The following is a 17,771-nucleotide window of genomic DNA, read 5'->3' as shown; positions in this document are numbered from 1 at the left end:
CAGGAAAAAACTCCTCTCTTTGTGTGCTTGTCTGCAGGGCGCTGCTCGGGCTACTGATACCGCACCGGCACCACACTGGAGTTTAAGTATGCAGTGTGTTTAACCTGAGCCAAGATCCCTGCAGGCCGTAAAGAAAAAAACCCATCCTCAGTGTTTAATTCAGCGTGGAGAGGTTCGAACAGTGTTGTGAAATGACTCGAACGCACACACAGGAGCCCTTTCTGTACATTTTTATTTACAAAATGTATTAAAATTCTCTGTACAGCGCCTCACTAATGAGGTTCAGCAAATTATGCATGCATCTCTTTGCTCTTTTGTACCCACTACTCGGCCTGGCAACTGTTGTTTTTTTGCAGAAGGTGAGGCGTACAAAAAAGAAGGTGGAACTGATTTACAAAAGAATAACCAGGGCTGAATCTCTAATCGTAACCTAGGGTCGGTTTGTGAGGAGCAGAGCCGTCGAGCATCACTGATTTCATGCAGTTTCTTAGAAAAAAAACAGAAATAAAAGGGGGAAAGGGAAATCAATGTTTTATCATGTTATATAAATAATCTCATTTATCTAAATGTACACATCTTTCTCGGCTCGCTCTTTATTTTTCTTCACATTATCAGCTTCTTTTTTTTATATATATATAAAACTATCGGCCCATAGTTTCAGGTGATTAGATATTTATCTTCCTAAATCCTATGGAATCACAGTCTTTTTCAAAGAACAGAAATGATTACAGCAATATGGAAATGTGCTAAGCTTCAGGACTCTCCCTGGTATAACCTTGTATAAATCTATTTTCCGTTGTATTCGTATATTTTTCATTTACTAAGTGAAGTCACCAAACACTGTAATGCTCTTTTAAAGGAAATCAAATGAAAAGCAAACCACAGCTCATTTGTAAAATGTGCAATTGTTAAAGAAAATGTTAGGTAATCCAAAATACTACAGTTTAAAAGCCATTACTGTTATCCTTTAATTGGATTGCAGTTAATCTACAATTGAATTACCCTTTTCGTTTGGTTTTGCTTTCATGTACAGAAGACTTGAACGACTCTTCAGGGAAAGACTGTTTGGAGCGGGGAGACCTCAGCGAGTCGGAGCTCCTTTGATATTTTACAAACTTTGAATCACAAACTTATTTTTTTTTTTTTAACTCAAGCGTGAACACTTTGCTTTACACACTCTTCGTCATACAAAACACACTCTTGGCAGTATTGGAAGTGCGAACTATGACCTGGTTCTGGGGTCGCGTGGGAAGCCAAACCAGATCATCTTCTCATCTTCGTGAGTCCCGTCAAACGTTCAGAAGACAGCGGCAGCAGCACCAGAGTTTAGAGTACAAACAACACACTCGTAATTGTTTTTGGGCTGAATGGCGTTTCGCTCCAATAAGGTCGATCTGTCGTTTAAAACAAGTACAAGGTCACTATAAGTGACTTACAGCAGTATAAAAGCTATCGTCTAATAACCAGTGTCTTACAGTGCACTGAGTAGATCTAATAAAAGTATTTGAACACATAGAACCAGTGAAAATCTGGCAGCAGAAGGATGAAGAGTAATCGGATCATATTGATTACAAGAAACCAATTCGACACTTGTTATATAAGATTCGTCCTCGTTCTGGCACTTCAAAATGTGCTTAGGGTTGCAAATGATGGCTTTAGTTCTCTCATTCATTGTAACGTGTCAAATGTGTTATACATACATATATATCTATACATCTATAGATATATACATATTAATCACTGCACCATTCTTCTGTTTTGTATGAGTTTCAAGCAAAAAGCAATATCATTGTGAATGAGTTGCATTGATTGGACTCAGAGTTCCATAAGGCACTGAGAGGAGGGGAACCGCCTCGGCTCTTCCCATGACCAGTCCGGTCCAGTCGTGTCGTCATTGCAGATTATCGTGCCGTGTCCGCCCAGGAGGATTCGGCTTGGAGCTCAATCCCCCGTGTTCCCGACCTTTTCGTAGATGTTTAGTCACAGTTGTAAGGGAAAATGGAAATGATTCCTAAACCTGTATCAAGACACAAACGGGGGACGAGCGGAGGTTTAGATGATGGTCAGGAAAAGTTACATGATGTTGGGTGAAAATATACCACGGTAAAACGAAAATTCAGCCCCTTATTCATCCATAAGTATCATTTATAAATGCATGAGGCCTTTTACAGCTGCGCCCGGCCCGCTTCAAACCAGGGAGACGAGCACAGACAAAAAAATAAACATGCAGACGTGTCTTGCGCAAATAATCCAACCATTTCTCCCTAAACAGACAAGACTGCAGAATGTTAATGACGGATTCCATCAAGTTAATTGTTCAAATATGTTTTCAGGGCCTTTAAATGATGTCGGCCTGTCGTACAGCTGTACATCTGCAAACAGGCATACTTTGCGTTTAACACATGCTCTCAATTCATGCAATCAAATACCAACAAACACTAAACTAACAGTTTGTTTAACAGAGTATGCTCCCCCTCTGTTTAGTGCAGTGCTGTAGAGCTGCTGTATATATTCTACAGATTCCCTTTTACCTCTCGTCGTAATAAAAGGCCAGTGAGCTTTTAGTGAGCTACGATTTGGTGTCTACAGAAGAAATAGTCCCCATGAAAGCTGTTCACAGTGTTATAAATGAAACTGTTTCTTAAAACAAATGATGCTGGTGATGTTTTCAAAGCTGCGCTCATCAATATTTTTTGTACTAACAATGGGTTTATTGACTACACGTTCTGTGACGGGGTCGCTCAGTTTCAAACCCACAGAAAATAGTCCCTCAAACTCTTTCTTTGCTCTATGAAGCATTTTAGCATCTGTTAAGTCATTATTTTGGTAATTTGTGTCACAATGTTTTTCGAGCAGTTTTCAAAGTCAAAGTTATGTGAGTGTATTAAACTCTGGTTTTGATTACTCAGTGTGTCTCATTGTTTTCAGACTAAGCAGGCAGATGTTCTCAGCTCTGTTTTCAAGCTCTGACGGGATAAAACTAGGGATGCACGATATTGGATGTTTTGCCGATATCCGATATGCTGATATTTTCTTACCCTTTTTTGCTGATTGCTGATTTCGATACCAATATATGTAGTGGAATTGACATCATTCCCACTCTTATTGTAGTGGCCAAAAACTGCCATACCGCAGATATCTTGCACCCTTCTTCACGCTTGACGGAAGAGGCGTTGTACAAAAGGTCACGTGGCTGATTGCTCACGTTTCTGAGCGCACCTGAATGCAGCATGCCCCAGAAACACAACAGTGAGGGAGACATGCCTGGACTTGTTTACTGCACCTACTACTGAGACGTAAGTGATCGCAGATGGACTCTTTTTTTATTGCGTGTGCGTTAGTTTTGCACTGATGTTTATGTTATGTATTACGTCAAGCTTTTGAAGGGAATCATTGAGCATTTAGGCATTATTAAAGTGTTTTATCGGCTGAAAATATTGGCAGCTGCCGTTGCCGATATGTCATTTTCAAGCCATAATCTGCAGATACCGATAACGTGCCGATAATTTCGTGCATCCAGATATTACCTTTCAAGCACCAAATGACAAATAACACTTTCAACTAGCTATTGAACATATTTGTATTTGGTTGCATTTGGCATCTACTAGGAGCCACATATTTCACTATGGCGCTGATGGACACCAAAACAGGGTGATATTGGACGAGGACTCATCAAGTCATTAACACAACTCCATATTTAGAATGATGCCGCCCCATGCCAGCTGTAAGTGTTAATAGACAACTGTTTGCTAAGACTTTCACCGTATAAACTTTAAATTATAAATAAATGTTGTGCTTTACATGGTGTTTTCTCAAGCAATTTGGCCGTAATGTAACTTTTTAACGCTTTTAGCACCACAAATTGAATTCCTTTCACTGCTGTTGTGTTGAAATGGAGGCCGAAATCTTAAAATTTGTGCAATCTTTTCCTTTTTTGTTCAATTTGGGTGACTATCCCTTTAAATTATTTTTATGCAATTTTTCTTATTCTTACGCAATACGAAGTAACTATAGAGCAATGGGGGTGCAACGATTAGTCAACATTGACGACAAAAATTGGTGACAAAATTCATTTTCCATGCTGTGTGCAGACATTATATCGCTCTCTGGAGCAGAGTTGCTGGGGGGTGAGCCATCACACACAGTCACTATCTCTGCTGAGAGTTGTGCATGCAAAATGGCAACCAGGAAGCGACAAGCAAAATAGTGCAAAATGGAGGCGGCCGATGCATCAACATGCATCCTAAAACTTCTAAAGTTTGAGAGCATTTCTCTTTAATATCAGCAGCAAAGTTTATTAAAATACAAATGTTTGTATAAGGAGCTCGTATATTTATTGTCTTTATTAGTTAACACATGCTTAAGTTAGATCAAGATAGTCGTAACTTGCAGCCCTCGGTTCTAATCAGACAGAGCGCGTTTTAGCAGCTGGGGCAGCTTTTTTTTTTTTTCAATGAGAGCGACGCTTTTTGCGTGCTGCTTTTGCGTTGCTGAGCGCCTCGTGTTTCTCTGCTCTGTGCGCCTCACGTTTTTGGGGAAATGCTCTGAGCGCCTCGAGTTGAAAAAACTTCAACTCAAAGCAGAAAAGCGCCCGACGTCATTGGCATTTTTTCTCATCGTCCAATCGAAAGAATGGAGAGGTGGGCCTTCTGTGGGGGTGACAACATCAAGTTTACCGTGGTACTCGCCGTGATCTTTCCTCTTTCTGAGGGTCTCATGTATCCGCGTGGATCTCTGTTTCCCCGTGTTTAATGTATTTGGAAACAGCCTCTCATCCTCCATCAAAGCCAGAGCACGTGCCCTCCGTCCATTTTTTAATGCAAATATAACTAATCTACTGAACACAAAGTTAAGTGTCATAGCTAGCCAAACTAAATGTGATCTGTCAGTTTACAAAATAATGGTTAGGTTAATGACAGCTAATGATTCGGTGGTTGCCTTAGCAACAGTAAAAAAAAAAAAGGTGCAGCGAGCTGCTCTTTCTTTAACCAACAGAAAAGGCAGTGCAGTGCGCTCTGTCGGATCGGGACCCTATAGTACAATCCTCTATAGAACTGCACGCAGTAAACAAGAGGGTGTGTATCTGGTAACATGGCAAGATCATGTGCTGGAGCCGTCATGCAGCCTGAGGCACTATCCATGCAGCTATACGTAACAAGGCATGAACAATATCTCACAGCTTTGTATCTTAAGTTGGCATGCATGTTCTGTTGTGGCCAACATGACAATCCTAAACAATTTCACAAGCAGCATCCCCACAGCAACACATACAGATGAATAATTTACTCTTAGTGATATGACGGGAAGCTAAATGATTCATCTCCCACAGTGCTCGGGGGCGGTGTGGACTGTAAGAGGAAGCGACGTACCTCTAGATCTTAACGCTCTCGGTTCCGTACACGTTGTAGCCTTCTCTGTATGTGGCAAAGTTCTGGGTGTTGGTCGGGGGAGTCGGCTTAAAATTCTGGGCATTCTTGGCCAATTTCAGCCGTTTGGTTTCTTGCCGTGATTTATAACAGAACTCTATCAGAGCCACCATCATGGCCAGCCCCAGCCCTCCGACCAGAATATAGAAGACACCAGCCACATTGCTTAGGCTGAGAGCACTTGTCTTGTCCTGGGGGAAAGTGAAGAACATAGTTAAGAGTTTTGCGGTGGAGCGAGGGCAGCAGAACAAAAATGCAGCCTGTATCCTTCAAACTGAGCCTGGCTTTGCCTTCACTGCGTTATTACATCGTTATACTCCATCTTACTGCTGCTACATATGGCAGATTATGGATGCTTACTGCTACAAGCAACCAAAAATTGAAGATGTAATGAGGTGCTACGGCTGTAATTTCAAACTGCGCTGACTTTCCTGTAGCTGTCACAAACTTGTAAGGACTGAAGTGAAACCATTCTCCACTGAGGAGAAGAAAGAGCTGACTCTGCTCTGTCTGCTGGTGAATGTAGAGATCTCCTTCCTTTTAACTGCATGTGTTTAAAAAATGGCTTCTGCTCTTGACCATGTTAGGAAGCTGGTCAGTATCGCATAGGTCGATAGCTCTGAAAATCCCTGTCTTTGTCAATCCTCTGAGCGACATGTACGTATAACTCTCATGGCAACATTGTCATACAGTACAGTCAAATTCAAAGTAGATGAATGGTAGCTCCAATAAGGTTAAAAAAACACTAAAGATCAAACCATTTTGCTGCTGCGTACCTACCAAACATATTCATTAAAAATTTGTTCATTAGAGTTTTACTATTTGCAGTTTAACCCTATGAGCACGGGGGGTTTCATAACGCTATCTAGCCACCCTAACCTATCATCTGAGGCTGTGACTGTATCTCAGAGGGTTAAATAGTGGGTTTATTACATTCCTCAACTTCTTGTAATGTGCAAGCACAGCCTCTAACCTCAACTCCGAGCAGCAAAAAACATTCAGAGGACGCCCCGCGGCGCTCTCGCCACTTAGAGAAGTTGAATTTGAGTAAATCGTCACAATAAGAGGCTCTGCTTGTTCATCACACCACAGGAGGCCAAAGAGTCTAATAGACACATCTCCATGCAAACTAGTAACAACACAAATAAATCAAATTTTCATTAACAGTTTGGTAAATAGAAACAGCAGCATAATGGTCAAAGTATCATGAATGTCAAGAGTGAAAATGAGCAAAAATAGCATTTATCAACAACTGTTAACTGCTGTGATTCAATTGAAATAGTGTATCTGAAAGGCACTTTCCCCGCAGCATTATCATTACAGCTTTTCAAAAAGAGAGCCTCTACATTTTAAGTTGCATTAAAAAAGTGTCTCATTTCTAAGCATTAAAAGAACAAGAATGAGTTGGGGAAGCCGTGCCGGGTGTTAAAACCACGCGTCAACTGTGTTACAGTTTGTGGCAGAAAAGCTGAAGAACTAAAAAAAAAAAAGAAAAATTATGTGTAGCAAATGAACAAAATATAGACTATAGATGTTAGAGAAGTCTTGTCTTGCATATGAACAGTACGTCAAAATGCAATTTGGAATCAGTACAAAAGACCTGCAGCGACTGACCTTACTTCCAGAGTCCTTGGTTCCACATTCACCCTTATCGTACCACCATTTGTTTTTCAGCTTGTCTAAGATGCCTTGTTCACTGAGTTTCAATACTGCAAGGTTTACAGGAGTTCTTCACGTGGGAAATAACATAAATAACATTATATTATGTTATTTTATGTTATTCAACTTTTAAACTACTACATACTTTACAAAGCGATAAAGCAGGGCTCCTGGCTGTGTCAACATCACAGAGAGCAGGCAGTCTAACTGTTACCTTTATAACCCCTAGTCTAAAGCCAGGACCTGCCCGTATCGCTTTGAGTAATCGGCAGACGCTGTTAACAGGGCGACGAGCAGGTACCTACAGTACGATCTGCAAGTCTGTAGTTATTTAAAATCATCAGGGGGCTTTGGTTTGGGGGCTGGTAATCATTCACAGGGGCTTTCCGGACAGCATTGAACAAATTCAGTCCAACAGGAGCTTTGTCTTCACAAACAGAAAAATCGACACCACCTTTCTATTTCCACGATATCGGCTTAATCCTGTAACGGCTAACGCTACAGTCAGCAGCATGACAAGATCAATTCTGGAGGTATTACAACCAATTTCATATCGAGACAACTGTGCCCAAAAGTGAAAGCTTAATTAATTCTTACGTGTTCTATCCGGACGTATCGCTAAGAAAACCTTATCTCCCAATTACGCCAGATTAGTGTCAGATGAAGTGTGTCCCATACAAATTGCACAGAGCTGCAGGACAAGGCTCAAAGTATCAGCCAAGTAATTCCTCTTATATTTGCCTGTAGCTGCATAATCTAATGTTTGACACAGCTCATTCTGGCCTTTTCATATCTCTAGGAGTGATGTTATGAAGTCAAAAAATATATAAATGATAATATAAAAACCTAAAGAGTGTTTTTGGTTCAGGTCAATCTCTGTGTAAAAAAGAAAAGCGGAGGAAAATAGTGCATCGATAAATGAGTGACCTGACTACTCCCTGGGAACAATGTCCCCACGGGGGATCCATGCAATGCATAATGCACTGAGAGAAGATTACACCACTGTATATCCCTCATAGCCAATCTGGAGAAACGGACTGTGAAGACCACACCATTGTCTTGGCTCGGAGGAGACATTGATTAACAATGCAATTACCCTGTAACATGCTCTGTGTCTGAAACTCAATCACTGTGTTGTGCCTGAGGCCAGAGAAGAGCTGTGTTAGCTGTGCGTGCGCATGTGTGCGTGCAGCTGCGTGCACGCTTTCATGTGCGTCTTCTCTTGTCTGTTAGAACAGGGAGCTGTGAGGCCGGACGGGGGCCAAGCGATGCACTGTTTGGAACAGGACACTCCAGGCCGCTTTAATCCAGCTCTCCACTGAGTCCTGGGGAGCCAGAAGCAGCCAGGAAACAGACAGACAGTACATACCTGTGCACGGTAAGAGATCGATGACAGCGCAAGAGACAGATGCTTTCAAATGGCTCCTGAGCGTGCGCTCTCAGTTGCACAGGGAGGCCTGCTGAGCTCAGTGACTACAGAACAGAGCAATGTTAGCAAACACTGAAAATGTGACTTTTGAACTTACGTATCAGAAATAAACCATAAGACATTATTCAATCTCTGCCCCGTGCAGCCTTTTAAAATGACTCACTGCAGCTTAACTGTTCGATGCGGTCGAGGCCAATCCATGACAAATGACATAAAGAGCATAATAATGACACAATTCAGTCCGTGGGACGTCGCAGTTTATCTGTAATGTAGCCATTACCTGACCTGTATCATCACATGTGAGTGAAGACAGCATCATTTGTCATTAAATTGACCTGCATTGTGGAGAATAGATTACCTTTATTGCCTGAGAGGTAATCTAGTAAGAATAGCACAATGCTTCACGGCACATAATCTAAGTAACATTACGCCGAGCTGTCACGGCTGAGTGGGGCTTCACACTTTGCACCATTAGCCTCCATAATGGAGAAAATCATCCATCATTTAAACAAAGAAGAAGAGGGAGAAATCTGATGGTCAGAAGGGTCACAGCCGGGTTATTAATGAGTTGGGGTAGGAGCTGAATGTAGTGGAATCAAACCAAAAGTATTTTATCAGATGACTCATTAAAAAGAAATCATAAGTCTTTAGTTTAATTAGAATTCTCACGTTTGCCTGCAATGCTTAGTCCCCTCAAGACGCCGCTGTTCCCCTTGCCTTCCTGACGCCCTCAGCTGGGCAGCCATTTTCAGTTTCTTTTTTTGCTATGAAGTAGAATTTATCCTGTTGGCTTTGAAGCGAATCGGTTCTGGGCCAGTATCATGGACATGGAGCAGCTGTGTATTTAACAGGATTAGCAAACTTCACCTTCAGGAGGGACGGCCTTTTTAATGGAGAATAGCCTATCATCTGCAAACTTGAGGATTCCTTCTTGAATTAGATGCTAAGACTTCTTCAACTCCCTAAACAAAAGTGATCTGCCCTACACATGTGTAAAGGTGAATGAATAAGCTCAACCTTTCACAAATGCAGGGCAGCCAAATCCTACTAGCCTCTCTTTTTTTGGAGAATTTCCACTAACTTAAAACAAACTTGTAATTGCTATTTGCTACATATATGAGTATAACAGTCTCAATACTCCCAAATATATAGCTTTCTGTTGGCTAAGCAAAGGCTCCTGAGTTGGATCTGAGCTGTCAAACTGTCTGGTCGGACCAGCAGTTAATTTGGTAATCTGCCGTGGGGCAGCAGCAGGTTGGTTGGGGCGGACAGTTGGTTTGGTTATGGTTGGGTTGATGTAACAGCCTTGCCGATTACTCTGCACTATGGTACCCGATTGTGGTGACATCGAGGCTGACCTTGGAGTCACCTCCCCCGCTGCCGCACTCTCCCTTGTCGTACCACCATTTGTTTTTCAATTTGTCCAAGAGGCCTTGCTCATTCAGTTTTAAAACTGCCAGGTTAACAGCATTTCTTGAAACGATAAAACATAACTTGTAAGAAAATGCACAGGTCCGTGAGAAATCTAATGCAAAGTTAGAATTGTACTAAGCATCATAATGATAGGTAATGGTAGTGAGACTACCACGGTCAAAGCAGGGGGCTTATGCACAGAGTACTGTTAATCAGAATGGTCTAGGAAAGGACAAATTGTTTAAGAATTTCAGGAATATGGAGAGATAAGAGAGGCTCATATCAGGTAAAGACAGTGTTAAATCTTGGAAAAGGTGGCATGAAGGGTTACGTAGTTTAGAACTGAAGTGTGCGGGATGGGGACACTTGTCATTGAGAAGAAAAGTAACAACAACAAACATCATGCAATTAACATTCGTCACAAGTGACAGCGCAGCTTTTAAAGGCTAAATTGAAAAACCATTGAACTGTTAAATTAAAAGTGACAACACAACAGTCAGGTAGGACAGCATACGGGACAGAAGGAGAGATCGAAGGAGAGAAAGCAACAGTAAGAGAGACATAAATATGAAATGACTGTTAGCTTTAGCCTTATTATCTGGATTCTACTAGGATTTAGCATCTCTTATCACAAATATATATAAACATTGATCATATAAAAACCTTGTATCCATGTGCATTAAAAGGCATACTACCGTTACCTTGATGTCCATAAAATAAAAACAGGAAGAGGAAGAGAAGAGAGTAACAACATGGGGACATCAGGGTAGGTGGAATACTATAACAACATGGACAATATTGTTATATTATTCCACCCACCTTAATGCTGAGCCTTTGGGCGTCGCCACACCGTAGCCTTTCGAGTCGAGGTTCCCGCCCACTTTCATGGTGTCGCACGGCTTCCGCTGCTCGATGTACTCGTTCATGGTGGACTCGAGGAGAAAGGCGAACTTGCCCTTTGACTTTCGTACCCGGGCCACGCCATCGGCCGTGGTCTTAACAAACACTGAGGGCTCAGCGGATTTCATGTATGACCACATCTTCTCATACACTGCTATTTTGGATCGCTGTGCGGAGAAGAAGAGAAGAGAAGTAGTTTAGAAGTCAATAATTCGTACACATTCAATGGAGTTTGCTGGATTTTTGTGCTTAATGATCACTTCATTTAAGCATCATGAAGTATTTATAGACATCTCGGAACAAAGCAGTGAGATATCTTCAAATACTTCCAGGAAATATAGCTGGTGGACTTTTACAAGATCATGAAGTACAAGAATTTACAAAATCCATTTTTCTTCATAACTAAAATATTCTTCAGCTTGAGGCTCAAATGAGCATCACACATCGCCTGCACAGACTATAATGTCACATGAATTTGTTCCTAGCAGAAATACTCATACGATCTTAAAACTTTTGCAGCAGTGAATTGTGGGTAATGATTATTTATTTGGAAACTTGAGGAAGTTTAGATCAATCTATAAGTGAATTTCAGCATTGCTTTATGGTCTTATTTCAACTTGTGGCTCTTATTACACCCATTCATTTCAACAACACTGGCCTCACTGTAACATCCCAGCTGTGACTCAGAGGATATGTGCAGGAGAGCACAAGAAAGCGGGTTACACAGACACAAGACAACCAACCCATCACACAGTGACACAGATGAGCGTTTTCCCAGCGCCTGGGGTCAGGCTTAGCGAGCCTGTAAAATCTGTGGGAGTTGAGCGCTATCTATAATAAGCATCAATTAAATTATTCAATGCCGCTGGATTTATTTTGGCATAGGCGTTTCACACTCTGAACAGATCCCGGTCCAAGCAGCGATGAGCCAGTTCCCGAGTGTCTCTGTGTGTAGGCTAGCGCAGACTGGATCCCACATAAATATATCCTTTCTTTTTGTGAAGGCCAGAGAAAAACATGAGGGGGTTTGATGGTTTTTTTCAGAGCTGGTTGAATCAAAATATCTGCTGTGTGTATGGAATATGGACAAGCTATGGACAAGCTGTGTCAGAGGTACTTCCACACAAGGCCACAAGTCTTCACTTTACTGATAGTAGAATCCTTAGTTGATTAATTACCTAAATTTCAGTTAGATAGAAAAAGTTGGGAATTATTAAATGACTAAAACTAGCAGTTCTTTGATGCATATTGATAGTTTGACGCTAAACATTACAACCAGCATGCTAACATACTCACAAAGATGATGCTAGCATATGCTAACAAGTTGATTATAATGTAGCATTTTCACCACTTAAGAAAGTCATTCTATTTAAAGAGGGAGTATTATGATAATTTCAAGCTCCATATTTCACTCTGTGATACCTGTGGAGTAGCTTAGCATAATTTACAGTTGAAAAGACTGAAACGACTCAGCCAGCTCTGTCCCTTTAAGAAACCCCGTCCCTACAGGCCCACTTTCTTCTAATTGGCCAGCTGTCCGAAACCTCTGAGGCTGCACTTTGTGACGTCAAAAAGTAGAAAAAAACTGTGCGAAACCCATAGACTGTATAAAAAGATGGACGATATGACAACTCCCTAAAAGTGAAGCCGAAACATCTCTTTTGCCCCCTGCTGACTGGCTGCAGTATAGGTCATAAAGCCCGCCTCCTCCATGTCAACAGATGGGACATGAGTCAAACTATATCTATATCTATAACTATAAAATCAAAATACACTCCAAATAAATTTTTCCCAAACATGATTTCTGTCATTATAGTTAGTTCTTATCATGCTGATTTACATCCAAGTGTTTTTTTTTTTTTTTTTTTCTGACAAGTTTATTTTTAATTAGTTATTTGATTCTGTCAAAAGGATGATTGACAGCTCTGTTGACAAATCCAGCTCCTGCAGTCGATTTGTTGCGGATTAGCAGAGTAGAGGACGATATGGCGAGAGGAGACATAACTAAAACAATCACTACAGTCATTGAAGTTCACATATCTGTGAACGTCTGCTTCAGACCAACGCAAAGAAGCTGTTCTGCTGTTAAATACCCCAGATCTTTGTTGTTTTTTCCACCAGGTTAAGTGTGTGTTTTGGTTTAGTGGAAGTGGCTACGGCTCCACCCGCTGATCTCTACTATGCAACTCTGGCTCCAAATGATGTCACCATCGCAAGATGGCAGTGCCTATCACGGGGATATTTTGGCATCACTTTCGTAGAATGAGAGCAGATGGAGACGCGTTGTCCATCTTTATATTCAGTCACTGGTGAATCATGGCGTTCACAGCAGCCTGCAGCCTGAGCTGAGAAGCCTGGAGATTACACCAACATACTTTTACCCACAGATTTGAAACTTCACCCACATTTAGTCTGGACATCCAACATTGTAATATTATATATATGTCTTAAAATGTGAGCATAATATTCCCTCTTTAAGGCATTAACTCAAGTAAAGAACACAAAAAAATGTACCTGATGAAGAGGCTTTTTAGTAACCGCATACTAGTGACATTTTTAGCTAGCTAGGAAATGCCAATATTTGAATGAAACATTTGCTGTTACTGGCTTCTTTAATGTTTGCTCTTTTAATGTTTTGGATGTCAACTCGGTCTCTGGAAAACTGCAAATGTTTTTATTTTTTATTATGTTCTGACATTTAAAGACTAAATGTGCTTGATAGAAAAAATAATGCAAAAGTTAATAAAACCTATTTAAATGCTTTTTTACAGGTGATCCAGTTTACTGGGACCTCTTCTCAAAAAGGAAGGCCATGTGCTCTAAAGCTCTGTTAGTTAAAGTTTTAGATGAAGTGCTCCTGGTAGACTGCTCATGCATATTCAGCTCTGTAGATACGCGTGTCCAAACATACTGATCAGTACAACTCATCACTGTCCTAAATGGTAAAAGCTCCCTTAACAAAAGCACATCTATCTCTAATGCACTTCTATTAATAAACAGAAGCATTAACCTTGACCTAGCAGGAGTGCTTTACTGGCGTCATGTAAGCATATACAATTTGTTTGTAGGCATCTGTCACAGAGCATCAGGCCGAGGGTGAGATGAGATGAGACAGCTACATAACACGAATTAAAAGTCTGCATGATGAATGTTGTCTGCTCAGAGGAAAAATAAAAAGCCTTGAGGTTGGGACGTTGGCCATTTTATTGTAATGCGAATACAATGGACAGGATGGGAGAGGGTGCTGCAAGTCTTAGATGTGATGGTTTTGTTGACAACCTTGTTAAATGTGTTCAATTTGCATGTGTCGGAGCTCACGGAAAGGACGCTAGTTTAGAGGACAATTTCCCCAAAGACTCGGGGCTCATCTGCTCGGCAGAGGGAAAGCTCCAGACGCCTCCTCAAATGAAGAGAAAAGAATGGATCTGGCCATTGATTACTGACGACAGAGTATGCTGCCTCAGTGCTTTATGAAGTCAATTCATCAATATCAGAGCGCAGACGGAGTGCGACCAAAACCTAAATAGGCCGATTCCACTGCAACTAAAGTCGGCAGCGAGGTGCTTAAGGCAGATTCTGATTGAGAGAGAAGAAACAAGGCACAGTGAGAAAACCCAGCAGGGAAAGAGAGATATTTGATTATTGACTGCTGGCACACAAACATGCATACTGAAAGACGCACACACACATACAGCACACACACCACAGTGCATCCGAGGTCTGCTCTCATCTCCTTTTAAAATGTAATAATTCACATTCCAGTCTACGGGGGTCATTTAAAATTCAATTACAGAATAATGACTGCAAAAGTCCATCATCAATGAACAGACAATTTGTTCAGCAATTACATACTGCCATAAATGCAGCTTTAAACATGTGGCTCTCCTTCACGCCACATAATGGTCCTGTTTAGAGATACTGCTGGATTCTGAATAAGCTTCCAGACGAGCAGGGAGTGGCTACATGTGATAGCTAAAAACAAACACAAGTCTGCGTTGGATGACGCACAAATTGCACAATCCTCCTCCTTGAAATGTCTCCATATTAAACGAAAGCACTCATAATGTTGCTCTGTTCATAATGAAGTACCTAAATAGTGGATCTCCGCCAACCCACCTACCTAAGCGACACGGTTACATCATCTGTGTAGGTGTTCATGCTGCAAATCTGTCTGAAACAGTGAGTTTCCCGCTGTCTTATAACAGAGACGGAGAGAAACTCAGGTCTGTTTATCCAGACTGTTGACCTAAGATGAGGAATAAAGAGAACAGGAGTTGCCTTTAGCAAGGCAAGGTTAGAGAGAAGCCGGGGGAAAACTGGTGTGGGAGAGGCCTTCGAATCACCATGTCTGAATCACATGTAGATATAAACAAACTGGACCTGAGGCTACTAATGCATGCACATACCAATGAAGGTTTCCTTAGGGCACTGACTGTATATATAGAAGGACGACCCGTCTCCATTTGCTCTCATTGTACAGAATTGCTGCCAAAATACCCCCCTGATAGGCGCTGCCATCTTGCGATGGTGACGTCATTTGGAGCCAGAGCTGCGCAGCAGAGATCGGCACTTCCGCTAACGAAAACACACACTTGACTTACTGAAAAAACAGCAAAGATCCCGCTCATCTGTGTATTTAACAGCAGAACAGCTTCTTTGTGTTGGTCTGAAGCAGACGTTCACAGATATGGAAACTTCCATGACTGTAGTGATTGTTTTAGTTACGTCTCCTCTCTGTTCCTCCTCTACTCTGCTAATCCAGAACAGATCGGCTGCTGGAGCCTTACTGGTCAACAGAGCAGCAGCAACAGCATCAAATAAGTAATTAAAAATAAACTTGTCAGAAAAATGAACACTTGGACTTAAATCAGTGTGAAAGGAACTAACTATAATGACAGAAACCATGTTTGAGAAACATTTATTTGGCATGTATTTTGATTTTATAGTTTGACTCATGTCCCATCTGTTAACATGGAGGGGGCGGGCTTTATGAAATATACTGCAGCCAGTCAGCAGGGGGCGCTAGAGAGGTTTTGGCTTCACTTTTAGGGAGCTGTCATGTCGTCCGTCTTTTTATACAGTCTATGGGTCCAAGCATCAGCCATGTATAGTACCATTTGTGCAGTGGAAATGCAAGGCCACTCAATTTCTGTCCACTAGGGGAGCGACAGAAACGCACTGTAAACAAAGCACTAACATATTGTACATTTTTAAGTGTATATGTAAAATATGTTCGATGGTTAATGGGCTGTACTTATAAAGCACTTTTCTAGTCTTGCAGCCATTTAAAGCACTTTTACACTACATGTCACATTCACACATTCACACACACATTCACAACTGTCAATCAGTCATCACAGTCACACACCGATGGCGATGCCACCTGGAGCAATTTGGGGTTCAGTGTCTTACTAAAGAACACTTCAACATGTAGACTGAGGGAGCTGGGGATTGAACCACCAACCTTCCACTTGGAAGAAGGCTGACTACCACTGAGCCACGGCCATTAGCTAAAAGTTGCCTCTTTACTCATCCAGCAGATATGGATTAACGTTTGAATTAAACTTCTGGCCACCAACTCAAAAAGGAAATGTGTGTCAGTTTAGCTTCTATCTGCGCTGCTGTGTTCATTCATTCAATAGGGATGGGTCATGAATTTAAAATATTCGAATAGCCATTAATTTATAAGAAATTAAAAAGTTCAAGCGACTACTATCTCATCCCATTGTTTATACACCTGCCTGGTTGTAATGCGGTGCTACTGGCAGACAGTGACTGTAGCCAACTGAAAGCTGTTTGCTAACCGACATGAAATATCAAAAGTAGAAGAAAAAGAGAGAAAAATGCAGAGACTTCTGCAGCTGTCAAAGCCGAGGGGGGATCTTCGAATAATTGTGCAATAGTTCCTAGTGATTATCGTATAGTCTTTTTGCTTGAAATTCCCATCCTTATATTCATGTAACTGTTTGAGGATTATATGTGGGGCAAATATTAATACTTAGCTAATAGATTTCTCATATACGAATATCTGTTCTGTGTTGCAAAGTGATTTACATGTTAGGTAATCCCAACTCATGAACAGTAGCCTGCTACAGTTATGGTTGAGTTAAACAGCTCTTGTTGTTGTTGTGTTATAAAACAATCTCACATGCCAACATTTTGTTATTTGTATTTATGTATGTGAGATGCAAATCTGTTATTTCAAATGCTTAAGGCATGAATGTAAATGTGTTTCACAAAGTAGTTTATCCGTAACAGTACAAGAAGCGGATTGCTTTATCATTCATTTTTTGTCACTTAGCTTGTGTGTCAAAGTTTGCATGCAAAACACCCTTTATTTTCTAACCATTTTCTTCTTGTTACAGATCCAGTATCGGCCCTCAGGTCAACATTTGTCGACCACTGCCCCAGAGGATACAAGAAATCCCATCCGTCACTCAAGAAACCTTCAGGCTTACCGGTAGGTTTTTTTCTCTTTATAAACAAGAGATAAATATTTATTGGCCGGAAATATTAAAGCCTTTAACTCTGATGTACTTACATGGACAAAAGCAAATCCATCAGGAGGAGAAAAGGACAAGAGGGATGTGTTTTTGTCTAAAAAATCAAGTAAATCTGGAGATGTTTTTGTTCTGGAAGTCTCCAACGCGTCATTAAAACGTCTGAGCGGGACCAGTGATTTAAGTCCAAAGTCACAGAAATGACCCTGTCCACTTTAAACAACCTCTTAATCTGTATTGATTCTGAGTTATGCAGCATTTCCAGACCTCCGTCCACCACTCCTCGACCTGCAGCCTGTTTCTTATTCTCTCTGTGCCGTCGCAGGCTGCTTTCATTATGGCCTCTTCTGCATTCGCTGCACTGCTCGCGTATCTAAATGCCATCGCCAAACACCAAACACTACATTTTCTTCTTCTTTACTTCCCTTCCACTTTGTTTGTGGA

General features: G+C 41.2%; 1 protein-coding gene across 2 annotated transcripts in view; it reads right to left on the bottom strand.

Moving 5' to 3' along the window:
* Positions 1-221: 221 nt before the first annotated feature.
* LOC138598552 (glutamate receptor 3) overlaps positions 222-17,771 on the bottom strand; it is an 89,908-nt gene continuing 72,358 nt past the window's right edge. Inside the window, exons 13-16 of one of the 2 annotated variants that reach the window (XM_069670349.1) lie at positions 10,747-10,994; positions 9,873-9,987; positions 5,370-5,617; positions 222-2,017 (exon numbers count right to left, since the gene is read on the bottom strand). In XM_069670349.1, coding sequence (XP_069526450.1) covers positions 5,372-5,617; positions 9,873-9,987; positions 10,747-10,994 — 609 coding nt within the window. In that variant the 3' untranslated portion in view covers positions 222-2,017; positions 5,370-5,371. Of the gene's footprint in view, positions 2,018-5,369; positions 5,618-7,040; positions 7,156-9,872; positions 9,988-10,746; positions 10,995-17,771 lie in introns of both variants that reach the window. The other variant, XM_069670350.1, reaches the window with a different exon arrangement.

Source organism: Semicossyphus pulcher, unplaced genomic scaffold, assembly GCF_022749685.1.
Source record: "Semicossyphus pulcher isolate SPU_LCO1_2020_fin unplaced genomic scaffold, fSemPul1.0.p SCAF_2, whole genome shotgun sequence".
In the NCBI taxonomy this organism is placed as follows: domain Eukaryota; kingdom Metazoa; phylum Chordata; class Actinopteri; order Labriformes; family Labridae; genus Semicossyphus; species Semicossyphus pulcher.
The sequence above is the reverse complement of the archived record's forward strand: the minus strand, read 5'-3'. Positions and strand labels throughout refer to the sequence as shown.